Source organism: Petaurus breviceps, unplaced genomic scaffold (genome assembly GCF_028583685.1).
Source record: "Petaurus breviceps papuanus isolate PSGF00001 unplaced genomic scaffold, PetGlider_PUasm1.0 189, whole genome shotgun sequence".
In the NCBI taxonomy this organism is placed as follows: domain Eukaryota; kingdom Metazoa; phylum Chordata; class Mammalia; order Diprotodontia; family Petauridae; genus Petaurus; species Petaurus breviceps.
In genome coordinates, this window is record NW_027185809.1 from 12,417,495 (window position 1) to 12,433,690 (window position 16,196).

Here is a 16,196-nt window from a genome sequence, read left to right on the forward strand (position 1 = left end):
TTTTTTTTGTTAAAAAAAAAAAAATTTAAAGATCGTGAAATAAGACTCCAAACACACAGTTATACTATTTTATGGCATAAACATTAATTCACATTTAAAAATTTTGCCAATTATGTTTTTCTTTTAACCCCCCCACAAATGTTTACAATTCTTTGAATATTCATATTAAAATACTTATTAGTCAAATGCACAAGAAATTTGAGAAAGTATTAGAATTAACATTTATACCAGTCTTTTTCTGGGAAGAGAAAAATTAAGACAAGAAATGCGTTAAGTTTTTTTCCTTGAAGAGAGGACAATGTCTTTTAAAAAAGTTCTTCCCTGATTCTCCCAACTTTTTTGTTCCTCATTGCACTTAGCAGTCTCTATTCCATTTCCATTTTTGCTTCTGCTATTCCACCCTCCATACTGACTTTTATCTTTTTCAAAATCTGATGAGGTGCCACAGCCAAATGTATACAAATTTCTTTATTTCAAGCAGACTACAGTCTGATTAAAAAAAAATTCCAGGCACAGCTTGATACAGTAAAATTGAACTTTTCTCATTTTAACAGTAATATTTAAGCTACCCTTTCCTAAATGGATCCCTCAACATATTAAATACACTCTACAACGAATGTATTTAAAGTAGATAAAAGACCCAAGCAACATCTTTCAGAGGAAGAACAGCCAGACAGAAAATTTACACCAGAGTAAAACATACTAATTTAGATAAACAAATGATAACACAATAAGAGATTCAAAGGCCCCAATAACACTTTACTTAGTAGTAATTAGTGCAAGAGTTTTCCCACATAAACAAATTTGACCCTAGATTTCAATGATAAACAATTCACTGTGATGACATTTACATATAAATACACATAAATAAAACCCTACATAATTTATATTCAGAATTAACATGAAACATGGCTTTAATAGAACTGTATCTACTATTGGCATTTTTTTTCCTTCTAACAATGCTCAAGTATAAAAAGCAATACAAGTTTCTCAACTTTAATAAAGAACTACATGATTATGAAAACAGCTCTTAACATTTTAAAGCATGTTGTATATTTACAGTTTACTGGACTATATAATATAGTTCATTCTGAAAAATGAAAATCCTCTTAAAATTTTAACAGAAAAACACCAATTCCAAGTGTTTATGCTATGAAAAAGTTACTGAAGTAGCAGCAGAAAGGACATTTATAGTAAAAATATACTTTTAGGAAAATAGCTGGAAAATCTAAACACTGATAAAAGTATAAAAAATTTCAAAAATATATTTTTAAGAGGCAAAACATTGCCCAAAACATACAAAACTGATAAAAAAAAATCTATATAGACTAATAAAGTTGAAGGCTGGTGACTGTAGCTGAAAAAGAAAGAAAGAGGGAAGGTAAAGCAATCAGGGCAATTGGGAATTTTTAAGTTATAGGCCCTGAAAAACAGGTTAAATGAAAAATCAAGAACCCATTGTACCAGTCTCCCCCTCTGCCTTGAGGAAGAAAAAGTACATTAAGCCTAATCTTGGAAGCTTCATACCCCGCAACTATTTGTTAAGAGTATATATTTAAATTTCAGAGAACCAAAATTGTCAAAGGCATGTTAGCTTTAAAGATAACATTATTTCACAATATGAAGTGCTTTTTTATAGCTTTTATGTAGATTACATATACATTTGATAGTAAACTATTTGAAGGCTTGTTTTTTCAAACGTTCTTGACTTCTTCAAAGAATCATGCTTTGTATTTTAACTATTTCAAGATTCAACAAGGATTTCCACAATATGGTCAAGCTCGTTTATATCAGATTTACAATTTGAGTTAGAATTTGTGGTTGTTTGAGATGAAAAGCTCTCAAGCACATCACAATGTCCCATTTTTGTGTTGCTCATCATTCCTGTTAATACTGTATCAAGATCATAGTAAGAATTGTCAACATCTGAAAATAAGTCTTCTACAGAATTAGGATTTTTGTTCTCCAACGTTTCAAATATTTGATCTAGTGACTTCTGAAAGTTTCCCCTATTTTCTTTAGGGCTCTCCATTTCCCAAACATTACTTTGAGGGTTTCTTGGAGCTTGTACTGATGTAACTGTGGACAGGTCAGAAATAATATCTTGGGACTGGATATCTTCAAAGTCTTTTGAGAAACTACTATAACCTGGAACAAGTTTCCCTTCATCCTGTTCTTTTGTTGAACGACAAAGGATATCTGATGATACTAGGCGATCAAGAGAAGCCTGTCCTGTATTCTGAGTATTTATCATTTGCCAAGTTCCATCCTGGGTCATTTCTTCTTGAATCTGCCTTACAGTATTTGCTATAAGAACCGATCGACACAGATTAGGTTCAACAAGCATGTGGCACAACTGTAGCTTTACTAGAGACATGTCTAAAAGTGATTGCCGCTGAAGATTATATGAGGGAACAGACTTAAAACCTGCCAGGGTTCCTTCAATATCTTCTTCACCATCAAAACATTTTCTCTTTATTCCTCTTGCAAACATTGTGTCCTGTTAAAAGCAAATAAATTATTTTAGCATACTTTAAAATGTCCAGTTTTGAGGAAAAACAAAAAAATACTGCACGCCCCCATTAGAATAGGAAACATATAGCATTTAGCAAAAGCTAAAATCTCTATAGTGACAGGTTAATCACAACACTAAACTATTACTCTTAAGACACAGCTAAGTAGGTTTACTTTCAGCTAATTTAACAACTATAGTGGGTTATTAAACATTGGGACCAGTATTCAAATTAAAGATCCATATTATTCATTTTTAAACATGCAAACTAGGTATGTCCCTTACATATTACACAGAAAGAGAAAATTAAGTCAAAAGAGGTATTTATGCCTATAACAGAAGATAAATTTGGAGACTAGGTATAGGCAAACAGGGCCTTAAGTCTCCAAATAACACTTTTTAGGATTCAATGGTTTGACTTAAATGTAGATAACCAAATTAAGAATCTACCATTTTACTTACAGGTGTTTTCTAAATTATTTTTGAAACTTCCATTTTTCCCTTAATGCCTACATTTTGTACATTTGTACATTGGGGCAAATAAATCACAGTTGATTTTTTTCTAGAGTGCTTATATAGAATCACAGCTCTATAATGCTTTTAGATTTGCTCTGGAGAGCTATATATTTTGGAATTACTGGAAAAAACTTGCTTTTGAACAACCTGTTATATTTGTTTGCATCATTAGTTAAAATTATAGAATTGTTGCTTAGAAATGAGCACTAAATCTAAGTAACTAAAAACACAAATAAGGATAAAGAAACTGCTATGATTTAAAAGATGTTTATACAGGGGCCGTCAGGTAGCACAGGGAGAAACAGCACAGGCTCCAGTGTGGCTCAGACACTTATTACCCACCCAGAAACACCTGGCCGTATAACCTTGAGCAAGTTACTTAAACCCCAATTGCTTAAGGGTGGCCAGGTGGCTCAGCAAGTAAGAGCACTGGCTCCAGTGTCAGGATGACCTGGATCAAATCTGGGCTCTGATACTCAGCACCACACCCAGAAATAACTGGCCGTGTAATGTTGAGCAAGTTACTTAACCCCGACTGCTTTTAAAATAAAAAAAAAAAGATGTTTATACAACGACTTATTTTTTTTAACCTACATTAACCCTCTCCAATAAAAAGCAAATTATGCAAAGTATTTAATGAAGTAGAAACAGGCCTCTCTGCCTTCCCAGTTTTAACATTTGCATTCTTATCATGTCAATTTATTCAGTTATCTAATAAAGAAATTTTAAATAAATATTACCCATGTCTATTATAATAAGTTCATACCATTTAAAAATTATTTTTAAAACTAGTTTAAATACATTAATGCCTTGTAACTTCTTCCTTCATAGATCTCAACTCACCTATATCTAAATTTTACAGAGTTGCTCAAGGCTCAAGTTAAGTGACTTTCTCATGGCCCCAGAGGTGACTGTCAAGAGGCAGAATTTGAACCCAGGTCTGCCCGACTCTGACTCCAACTCCAACAAAATTCACTTACACCAAGCTGCCACTATCATTCATACTATAAGATTAAGGAAATGTCATTTTATTTTCACATAGTGCTACTAGAATAACAACACAGTGTTGAATTTTAACTCATAAAAATTGTATTATAAATACTTATTAATGAAGACACCAAGCATGTCATAATAAATTCTTTAACAAACCAGTGTTTTTAAAAATGAGGCCAAGTGCCGTGTGACCTTGGGCAAGTCACTTAACCCCAACTGCCCTCCAAAAAGCCCAAATAAAAAAAAAAAATTAGGCCAAGTAATGGCTTAAAGACCAAAGCTTATAACTATCGTGAATCAAAAAAACAGGAACTATCTGTAAGAGAAAAATTCTGACAACTGACTTAATATTTGAGTTCTGAGGCAAAGTCTATATTTGGAAATATCTTTTAGTTAATTTGCCATACACTGCTAGGAACATTCTGCTATTTGCAGGCCACCAGAGACTATAAGTTTCTTGCTAAAAGATGAGCATATTGTGATTGACTATTAATTCCCAAACTCTATTCTTTTATTCTTGCAAATAATTAAACTCCTAAACTATTAAGAATTTAGATTCCTGATCATCTTCCAAATAAATTTTGATACCAACTCTTGGAATATAAATTACTTCTTTTTTCATACATTCTGCTCCTAACCATTAAGTTAAAGCCATCTCTCAGGTAAATTATAATAAATTGTTAGTGTAGAGCACCTTCCCACATCTTGTCACCCTTTCCATTTCCAATCTAATCAAAATGCTACTTCAAAGATTAGAGAATGAAAATTTAGAAAAAGAAAAACCCTCAGATTATTTCATCCATACCCGTCATTTTAAAGAGGCACAGAAATATTATTAAGTGTCTTGCCTAAGGTCGGAGATGTTGCAACAGATCATCAGATCTTGAACCCAAGTCCTTAGACTTAAATCCCAACGCTTTTTTCACCATGCCATTTTCCTCTGTAAAATGCTACTTCTTCATATTTGACAATTGGGTAATTAAGTTAAAGGCTCTCCATCCTTAAGGATCCTTGCCCATTTCACTACTAGCAACTCTACCTAAAAATACCATTACAATATGCCAACAGAAGTATTACTTCCTTAATAAGAGTATAAGCTGCTTAAAATGCAGTTATGTCTATTATTGCTTTAAAAGCCCCTTTCTTTTCTCAATGGCAATTATAATTAAATAAACATTCTTTAAGGGGCAATGCAACACCTACCTTGGCAGGAAGAGAACAAAATTAACTAGGCATTTAAAAAATGTGTCTGTCATTTGCATTTTGAAAAAGTTATGGCCAGTTCTTCATGTGAGGTTCAGAAATTTGCCTGATTCATCTATGTATTCTCCATAGCACTTGGCATATTCAATAAATATTTGAAGGAATAAGAGTAAGTACTACAGGAAGGACAGAAAAACAGATAAAACATTAAAACTAAGCTCCAGAAAAAATTTCACAAGTGCTTCCAGCTCTTCTACCTACTCTACAAAGAAGTACAAATAAGCCCTCCAAAATGTTTGATCTCCTCTCCTTACCTTATTAGTTTTGCTTGCTACTGTGCAATTGATCCATGAAAAAAACATCTTACATAAACAAGTTAACAGAGTATACACCAACCTTAGGATATTAAGTATGTTACATACAGTTTTTTACATATTGTAAAAATTGTATTTACATACAATTTTTTTCTTTTTTTTTCTTAAGAATTAAAGTGTGTTAAATCATACTAAAAAAAAATCCAAACGTTTCCTTTAAAGCTCCATCTCTACAGGTACAGTCTCAATTCACATATTTATCTGAAATATCTGAAATTGGGTCATTAAACAAAATAATAAAGGGCACTGACCTGACCTTTAAAAGCCAATATTCTCCAAACCAGTGTTCACTAACACAATGACATCTCATGAAATAAAACCTCAACTAATAATCTCAGGGATGTCATAAAACTCACTAAAATATATTAGCAACAACATGAATAATTATTATACATGTGAATATAGTTGATAAATTATTTATTTTCTACATAAACACTAGTCAGAGAGAAAAAGAATGTGAGAATGGATTATAGTGATTAAAAATACCTTAAAATCCACCCACCCAGAAACACCTGGCCACATAACCTTGAGCAAGTTACTTAACCCCAATTGCTTAGGGGCAGGCAGGGCTCCAGGATGACCTGGGGATCGGGATGACCTGGGGATCGAATCCCAGGCTCAGACACTTAGCACCACACCCAGAAACACCTGGCTGTGTGATCTTGAGCAAGTTACTTAACTCCAATTGCTTAAAAAAAAAATACCTTAAAATCATTTAAATCTATATTAAAAATTCAGAAATTATGGACATGGGAATATAAAAGATATATTTGTCATTTTTTTATAGGTATTTGAGGTGGTTATGGGGGGAGCACAGGGAGTTTTCCTGCTTCTATACTGCCATCTTGGCTCCTAAAAGATGTATTTGTCAACAAACTTTAGGAATAAATTTTTAATCATACCTTTCATATTAATTACAATTTTTTCACAAAACATTACTCAAGAATTACCTCTTTATTCAAGAAAAAGGCACAATTAAATTTTTAAATAAAGTTGGATATTGCTTTAAGAACTCAGACTTACCAATCCAGCTATGAAGAACTTTTCTCCTGCATGAATAGAAAAATATATTTTCTCTCACTGAATTCTAAATTGAGGAATCATTCAGGAATTTAAAAATGAAAGTGCTATGCTAACTCCTAGTCAATGAATAAAAAGAACACTATCTGCATATTGCTTTAAGTCATATGCTGAATTTTAAAATACTTGTTAAAAATTTTTTTAAATTAAAGTCATTCATACATGCTTGTAATATAGGAAAGAATATCTATTTTTTCTTTTAAACGGAGTGTTTTTTGGCTTTCTTATATTCTTTTGTCTACCAAATATACTGTGGCAAAAATACGCAGTTTCCCATTTCAAATTACTTTCATTTATCTGAGAAAATGATATATAGCCCATGCTCATTGTCTTTATATCCCCAAAGGCTTTACATGATAAGTGATTTACGAACTGAACTGAAATTAAGCTGGAGGCTTCACCCTCTTCTCTCCCCCAGTGACTTCAAAATTATTTCATTGAGCATCGACAACTGTTTAATATAGTTTTAAAATTAAAAAAAAAATAATCCAATGCTTTAAACTATTTTTTTAAATCTAGGAATGATGTGATCAAAAAAAGAGGAATGGTTAATCACATAGTGAAAATGAGGGATAAAAGATCAGACAAAAAGTGAAAAAGATCAAAGGGAAGACCAACAGCAAACCACTTTGTAGGATTTATGGGCGAGATGGATTAGAATTATGAATTAAAAGACATGGTAGGGTTGCCAACTGTTCCAATGGAGTAACCAAAATAATATCATAGATCCACTAATATATTTTAATTGTACATTAGCTAAATGCTCTAAAAAAAATGAGATTTATCAAAGTCATCAAAGTTTCGATCACAGTTTATCCAAGACACTTTTTGTTAATAAAAATGATTAGTCAACGAGTGATTTAAATTATGATAAATTTTATTAAAATCAAATTCTTCCCCCCAAGCTATAACGAAACAAATTAAACTCTAAGAAGGTTATGAGTTACTATAATAACAAGACCCAAATCGTGATTTAGCAGAGATTTCTTGCTGTCCTCTCCACTTACGCACCTACCCACTTTGCATTATTTTGGTTGCAAATCAGGTCACCCAAAGAGTTGGGTACTAAATGATAATGAAATGACAACCCTCATGAGCAGTCATAAAATTTTAGCTAGACAAATGTTTAGAAGATAAACTAAATATGTATATCTACATATAAATTGCTTACTACACTCAAAACTGTTTTTAGTAGTTTGTTTTTAGTGAATAGGGCACTGGCCCTGGCTGGAGTCAGGAGGACCCGAGTTCGAATCAGGCCTCGAGCACTTAACACTTACTAGCCCTGTGACTTTGGACATGTCACTTAACCCCAATTGCCCTGCCTTCCCCCTTCCAAAAAGAGCCAAAATAAAATAAATTAAAAATAAAAAGCAAGTTGGTCAACAAAAAGCATTAACTGTCTCTACAAGGACAATTATCATTTAACTTACTACTATGTAAGGTAAGGTAAGTTTTCAACAATTAAAAGCATAGATACCCAGTGTCAATTCTAGGGAAAAAATGAGCTGTTGTTTGTCTCATGAAGTGTAAGGGGCAGCTAGGTGGCACAGTGGAGAGAGCACTTACCCGGGAGGCAGGAGGTAAATCAGTTCAAATCTGACCTCAGACACTAGTTGTATGACCCTTGGCAAGTCACTTTACCCCAATGGCCTCAAAAACCCCAAACCACACATAAAAAACAAACATACACACTCACACAAACCCCAAAGTGTAGTAGATTTTTAAGCTCCTAAAAGACAGAAATTATCTTAGCTCAACTTTTTATCCAACACTTAGCTATCACAGACTTCTTGGGTTTTTTTCCCTCTTTATAAGAAAATAATGTCCTTTTACCTAAGTGAAGCCCCATATAGGGGACAGGTACAGGGGATTTAAGTCAGGAAGAACTGAATTCAGATCCCACTTGTGACACTGCATGATCACCTGCCAAGTCACAGCCCCTATAAACTTCTATAAATTTTTTCATTAAAAAAACCGAGAATAATGATAACTGTAAATACCTTACAGGGTGGTTGTGAGTTTCAAACAAGATAAGATGTGTAAATAATCTTGAAAACGGATTTTTTTTTTTGGAAGGGCAACTGGGGTTAAGTGACTTGCCCAAGGGTCACATGTCTAGTTTTTTGTGTTAAGTGTCTGAGGCCAAATTTGAATTTCAATTCCTGACTCCAGGGCCAATGCGATTCATTGTGCCACCTAGCTGCCCCAAATCTTGAAAATCTTAAAACATCGTAATTCTTAGGCCAGCTATTAGGTAAGTGAAGCTCACTGAGTTTAAATGTCAAATTCTCTTTTGGAATTAATTACTAGCAGAGCCAGTGTAAAAGTCACATAAGAAAATTCAGTCTTTTATAATAAGGAGTAACTAGGAAGACAAAACACTAGGCTTGGAGTCAGGAAGACCTGTGTTGAAATCAAGCCTAAAGATACTCTATGACCCTGAGAAAATCACTTAAGCGCTCTTTGCCTCAGTTTCCTCATCTGTAAAAAGAGGATAATATAGTAACAGCAGCTGTAGATTTTATAAAGTGCTTTTTACATACAATCTGTGATTGGTGTACACAAGTATCATCATTTTACAAATAAGTAAACAGAGGCTCAGAGATCCTCATGGTCACAATGCTAGTAAGAATCAAAATCTGAACTGAAGTCTTACTTCTGCACTAGAGAAACGCTAGTCTTACTCACCTTATTTCCTAGTACTAGCCAATTTGGCTAGTCACATAAATTAAACCCACCTTCACAGAACAAGGATTTGCCACCAGTAAGAGTGGAATGTGTTATAGGCACTGAAACCAATTCCAAAATAATTTGTTTTTTGTTTGCTTTTTGGAGGGCAACTCGGGTTAAGTGACTTGCCCAAGGTCACAAGGCTACTTTTGTGTTTAGTGTCTGAGGCCACATTTGAACCCAGGTACTCCTGACTCCAGTGCCAGTGCTCTATTCACTTCGCCACCCAGCTGCCCCCAATTCCAAAATATTTCAAGCAAAGATAACATTCTGTAAGTATTCAAGTACATAGCCTCCCAAAAATTTTTGGAGGACAAGACTTATTTTTTTGTGTCTGTGTGATGGACATGTATATTGTTACTCCTGGTTTTTTCTCTTAAAACTGCCATTATGTTAAGAGTAATACCTAGAAGGGGCAGCCAGGTGGCTCAGCAAGTAAGAGCTGGGCCCCAGTGTCTGGATGACCTGGGGGATCAATTCTGGGCTCAGATACTCAGCACCACACCCAGAAACACCTGGCCCAGTAACCTTGAGCAAGTTACTTAACCCCAATTGCTTTAAAAAAAAAAAAAAAGAGTAATACCTAACATATGAATAAAAAGGCTTCCACATACTGTTAACAAGTTCTGAATTTTCTGGCTAATCACTTTTCCCATTTTTTTCTCTTTGACCAGACCTATAATTTTATCAGTGCTTTTTATTTTATCAGGGAGCTTCCTGTTAAGTACTACCAACACAGCCCAAAAGATCAATACCTGTTCTGCTTCTGTCCTAGGGAGTTGGGGGAGCCCTAATGATTTGCCCAGGATTATATAGCCTACATATGGCAGAGACAGGATTCAGACTCCAAGGCTACTTAAGCCACCCAGCCTCTCTTAACTTTTAAAATAGAAAAAAAAGACCCATTATGCAGCCATCACGGTTTTCTAAACAAAGGTTCTACTTTATAGGATCACAGATTTAGATCTGATAGGGATGTTAAGAGATCCAACTACCTCATTTTTAGAAGAAACTAGAGCAGACTAAAATTAAATAATGTGTTAAGGGTGACCTAGGGGGTCAAACAGGTAACAGTAACAGTCAAATCCAGGTCCTATGGCTCCGTATCCAACATTTCCCTATTGATTTAGAAATAAGCATTTTTGGGGGTGGCTAGGTGGCACACTAAATAGAGCACCGGCCAGGAGGACCTGAGTTCAAATCCAGCCTCAGACACTTAACACTTACTAGCTCTGTGACCTTAAGAAAAAGTCACTTAACCCCAATTGCCCAGCCTTCCTCCCTCCTAAAAGCAAAAAAAAAAAAAAAAGGCCTTTTCCCCTTTCCTCCAGACTAAGCACACATACTTAAGTGATTGAATCCTCCCTTACTTAAATAACAAAAAATATGAAAATTTGAATGAGATTAAAAATGTCACCATTTGAAGTGTTTTAAAATAATGGTTATCAGAAACATTTTGCACTAAAGCTTGGACTATGACAAACCAATTTAAAAACTAAGAGTTGACAAGTACTCACTTGTACCTTCAGAAACATTGGTCTCAAACTCAAATAGAAACAATACCACTGGGGCACACCCACTTAGAAAACCACAAATTAACATTATCTATGTTGAATTGCATTTTTATTTTGTTAAAACGTTCCTCAATTAAATTTTAATAAGTTTCAGGCCTCACTCAGACTGGAGTTTTGATGGCAGCGGGTTTGACACCTCTGCTTTAGAATAAGCAAAAACTGATAGGTATTTCTTTTTATTATCCCTAAGCACACTAAAGAGGGGCCTGTGACTTTCTGAAAGTCAAGCTGTTAAAATCCAAAGGTTTTAACAATAAGAAACATTAAGAAAATTTCAGATCTGGAGTACATATCATAGCTAACATTCTATACTAAGGAGTAAGCTGATTTACCTATAGTCACTGCTACTATCCAGATAATCCAAAGACAAAAGGAGTTTATAGCTAAATAGTGTTTAGATGATAGCAGCTGAATCCCTGAGCTGAAAGGGAGCCTTCCTAGAAAGTCAATCTAGCTTTGTTTAGGTTTTACCTGTAGAAATGCAATCCTCTACACACAATTCTTTTGAGTATCAATCAAGAAAAGACAGTAACAGATTTAATTTAAAATGTGAAAACAAACTTATTTTTGCTTCTATGTACTTCTAAATCCTGCTTCATTTAAAAAATATATTGTGGGGCGGCCAGGTGGCTCAGCGAGTAAGAGCACCGGCTCCAGTGTCGGGATGACCTGGGGATCAAATCTGGGCTCAGATACTCAGCACCACACCCAGAAATAACTGGCCGTGTAACCTTGAGCAAGTTACTTAACCCCGATTGCTTTAAAAAAAAAAATTTTGTGACAGTATTTGTACACTAAAAACTAAATATGGAACTATATTTCTAAAATCTCCTAAAAGTTAAAAGATTTATCAGATGGTTCCAAATACCTACATATTATGAATCCAAAGTATCAGATGTACTATAAAATATACACTCAACATCTATGTATGCATCCAAAAGTTAATGTAAAAACATGGGTACATATCCTAGGGAAATTGAAGCACAAGAGTGGATTGTCTGCCAAGTTTCTGGAACCCTAATCCAATGAATATTATCCTTTATAAAGTGTGGTAATTAATTCCTCATATACTTCTGAATTTTATTTTCACTTTGTCATTGTCTGAAATTCTATTAGTTGGAACAATCGTTTTAATAAATGAAATCTGGTATTGATGGGGTGGTTGAGGATTTTTCATTAACACTTCAGTATGAATTAGGTCAGACTTTTTTCCTCCTAACACTTACCTGAGGTAACTGGAAACTTAGAAAAATAATTATTGTGATGGGGATTGAAGGTTGTATCTTTGGAGCAAGAGTTACTTGGGGAAGCTAGGGCAGGCCTGGGTAGGGTGCTAAAGCAGGGGAGGAGAGAAGGGAAAGGAGCATGGAGGACTAGTGACTGAGTACACAAAGAGGTAAAGTGAAGAAGTCTTAATTACTTGCTCTGAATCTATTAATATTCTTTATCACATTCTACCTAAATTCCAAGAAGGGGTTGTCTTATTTGTTTATAGTAATTAGCTAATGCTTATGTAGCATTTACTATTCACCAGACACTACGCTGAGCACTTTACAATTATTATCTCATATTACTAGTATTTATTAAGTGGCATTTTATTCTTAAAAATCTATTTCAGAGGTAGAATTCAAACAATCACTAGTCATAAAAAAGGTGAGTTAGCCAATTATGTTGATTCATAGTTGTCTATCAACTGATCATAAAATATAAAAATACTCCCAAAACAAAAGTTACTAGCTTTTGGATCATCTATACTAATGAAGGCTGACTGCTAAAACACCAGTAACTGATTTCTAAATTTGACTTGTGCAGATATATCACAATGGAGTCTTTAAAGATCCAATCACTTTGGTTACTTACCAAGAAAATGAAAATCCTTTCCCCCATTTAATAGAAGGACTAAGATAGAACTCAATAAGCATACTTTTACTGAAAGTTGAGGCAAATTCGATATTATCTGGAAGATGACAAAACTTACCACTCTTCCAACAAAATAAGAAAAATCACAGCAGCTGAATTACTGTGCCCCCCCCCATTTGAGACCAGAGGCTTTCTAGTTTTCCCCTAGAGATAGGATCATGTAAATAAATATCTTGATGGCAATTGATTTTCTAAAAATAATATTGCTAGTAACTGTCAGCAAAATAAATTAATTATAAAACATAAAAAAAACCCCAGCTAATTAAAAAATATTTTAAACCTGAGACAATGTGGCATAATGGATAGAGGAACTTAGATCGAGAAGAACCTGGGTCCCATCTTCATTTCTGACACATAACTGGCTGTTTAATTCAAAGGAAATCACTTTAACATCACAGTGCCCCATAGAACTTTCTGAGATTTTAAAATTGCAAAGAGGCTACTGACTATATTGGTGTTGGGAGTTTTCCTGGTCTAGGAGTGTCCTTTATCCTATTTTTTAAAAACTTGTTTTTAAAGTATGTTAATTTATTCCCACTACTCTTTAACTTTCTCAGTAGAAAAAAAAAAGCTCTCTGTCTACTGGTGAAACTCGGAAAACTTCTATTTGGTCTAATACTTCTCTGGGACACACTAAAATAGGTTGATCTCTCCTTTTAAGTCTTTCATTTTAGTCACAAAAGCACTGGGAAAATTTACCTTTCTGCCATTTTTCTGGAAAATTTCCTACTCTCACTAATTACTGTTTCCACACGTTACTATAAAGTAGGACAAAGCAAGTGGAGCCCAATGAAGATGAAGTTTACTTACCAGTAAATGTTTGTGAGAACTGTCGTCTTCCCACATCCTATTTCCCTCCCTGTGGTCAGTCTCCATTTGACTGGTCAGCTTAAACAAGACTGAAAGGGAAGTAGTAGGTACAAGCACCAGGTTTTTCAGCCACTCGTGGTGGAATCTCTGTGCTTTCAGATATGCATTAACACAATTCTAACAGTGCAACTGCTTCCTACTGTAGGATGGGGAAGGGGAACTGTTCCATCAAATTTCAGGTAATTAATTCTTTTTTTTTTAAAGCAAAATTTAAAAAACTCAAAACTCACCACTCACCAGCATCTGAAAGCAAGCCACAAAGCAGGCCTTTTACCACTGGTGACCATTATCCATAAATTAAGAGGTATCCCTTGATATACTCTTTAAAACGAGTGGCTAAATTAAAGAGGCGACAGTCCACCTTGTGAGGTTTGGCTACACGCTGCTAAGAGGCAATTCAGTTTTCCACTAGGAACATCCACTACCCATTTCTTCCTCGGCAAGGAATCCTTCTTGAGAAAGCACATAATGGTAGTTTTTGAGGAAAAGAAGGATTGGCAGGATGACATACAGGAGTCACAGCGCTTGACATCCAAGTCAGCCGTATGATATGGTCCACAGAAACCCCCAATTTCGCGTCGAATAAGCTACTTTTAGGGTTGATGGGTGTCAGTGCCAGAGAGTCCTGAACAGCCCCCTGGCCACAGCTGGTGCTGATCTTTCCCCAAGCCCATGGGAGTCGATGGGCCGGGCGCTCCTGGGGCCCAGAAAGCTGTGAGGGCAAGAAGGGCTTAAAAAAAGCGTTATCTGGACTGGACAAGAAACGATGAAATGCCCTTCACTGACCAAATACGGGGAAAACTCCTGTGCCGGGCGACGGAAGGTGGCCTGTGCCAGGATTGTACTGTGGCACCTAGAATGCCAGATGAGCTTTTTATTCTTTTAACAAGAACCTTTCTTCCCAAACGTGAGAGCCTCACAGAGATGTCAGCTGTTAGGATGGCTGCTGAAAACTCGAAGGGCTGGGGAGCCCGGAAGGGCCAACTAGCGAAGGAGAACGGGCCGCCCGGGCCCGCGCCAGAGCCAGCACCGGCACCGGCACCAGAACCAGAACCAGAACCGGCACCAGCGCCAGAACCGGCACCGGCACCAGCGCCAGCGCCAGAACCAGCACCAGCGCCGGCACCAGCGCCAGAACCAGAACCGGCACCAGCACCGGCACCAGCACCAGCACCAGCACCAGAACCGGCACCAGCACCAGCACCGGCGCCCCGCTCCCTCCGCACCCCGGCTCGCCCTCCCCCCGCATCTCCTCCACAGAGAGTCCCCGCGCGTTTGCGGAGAAGCCCGGAACTCTTGAAGAAGCCAGCTCGACCTTTGCACTAGAGGCTTAGGGCGTCCCCGGCCGCTCCGGTGGAGTCCGGTGGAGTTACAAGGGCTGGCAGAAGGCATTTGCCATTACTCAAAGCGCGTTTCCTCCTCCACGGCTGGAAGCTGGCTCCGCCGCGGAGGCGGCCCCGGGGATCCATTTGAAACTGGCGCCGCCGAGAGGCTCCCTACGGGCCGGGGCCTTGCGGGCCGGGCTCGCTGGGCTACCCGCACGCATATAGGGGGGCGGGGGGCAATAAAGGAGGGGGGGGCGAGATGCGAGACATCTACGAGCAAGGAGAAGAAAAGAGAGAGAGACGCATGGCATTAGCCGGGAAAGGGCAGGGCCGCGGCGCTCGCTCTGCCCCCGGGGGGCCCTGCGGGGCGAGGACCGCCGGGGAGCGGGCGGGCGGGCGTCTGGGTGCCGGCCGGGCCGGGCTTCCCGCCCCTAGGAGGCCCAGGAAGGGAAAGGGCAGAACAGAGAGGGGGGAGGGGGAGGGCAGGAGCAGGCCGCGGGAGCCATTTTGATTTCCCGAACCGGCCTCCGCCCCCTCCAGGAGCGGCAGCCCCCGTCACCGGAGGGCCCCCTAAGCCCCGACCCCGCACACACACACCCAACCCGGGGCGGAGCGGTCCTGCCCCCGCGGAAGTCGAGCTCACCTGAAGCCGCCTCGGCCGCCGTTCTGGCTCCGGGCTCCAACTCGGGGACCCCAGTTTACTCGCAGCTCGAGCTCCAAAGCCCGCTCCGGCTCCGGCTCCTTCCGGCGCCCGGGGAAGGAGAGCAAGGCGGGGCCCTGGAGGAAGGAAAGGGGAGGAGCGACCAGGGACCCAGGGGCGGAGCCGGCCGCTGAGTGACGGTCCCCGCCACCGCCTCCACCATTCACCGCCCCACAAAGAGTAACCATGGCAACCGCTTCGCCGCCGCGGCTTCTGACTGGCTGAGAACCTCGAGTCGGGAGGCGGGGGGAGGGTCAGGAGGTGGCGGTAGTTCCCGCTCTCCGGGTTTTAAGACGCGGGCCGTTGTGGGCGCGTGGGCGCCCCCTGCTCGGGCTCGGCTGGGGGCTTCTGCGCGCGGACGCGCCCCGAGGACCGGCCAGAGCATCTCGTGGCTGC

The 16,196-nt window shown here is 38.3% G+C and overlaps 1 protein-coding gene across 3 annotated transcripts; it reads right to left on the reverse strand.

The window, feature by feature from the left end:
- Window positions 1–54: 54 nt before the first annotated feature.
- CDCA4 (cell division cycle associated 4) lies at window positions 55–15,870 on the reverse strand. Of its 3 annotated transcripts, none has more exons than XM_069091902.1 (3): window positions 15,744–15,864; window positions 13,716–13,804; window positions 55–2,500 (listed from the first exon to the last, which is right to left on the reverse strand). In XM_069091902.1, exons 2-3 carry the CDS (start codon window positions 13,779–13,781, stop codon window positions 1,745–1,747), a joined length of 822 nt encoding a protein of 273 aa, XP_068948003.1. In that variant the 5' UTR covers window positions 13,782–13,804; window positions 15,744–15,864; the 3' UTR covers window positions 55–1,744. The 3 variants fall into 3 exon arrangements, with proteins under 3 accessions (XP_068948003.1, XP_068948006.1, XP_068948004.1); XM_069091905.1 differs by lacking the exon at window positions 13,716–13,804 and adding an exon at window positions 3,872–4,032 and having other exon boundaries at window positions 15,744–15,850; XM_069091903.1 differs by lacking the exon at window positions 13,716–13,804 and having other exon boundaries at window positions 15,744–15,870.
- Window positions 15,871–16,196: the final 326 nt, after the last annotated feature.

Bases quoted from the DNA above. Each gene is read 5' to 3' on its own strand.
- CDCA4 (XM_069091902.1), bottom strand. From the start codon at position 13,781: ATGGAGACTGACCACAGGGAGGGAAATAGGATGTGGGAAGACGACAGT. The intron at 2,501-13,715 runs GTAAGTAAACTT...TGCTTTTAACAG, and splicing joins GTTCTCACAAACATTTACTG to GACACAATGTTTGCAAGAGG.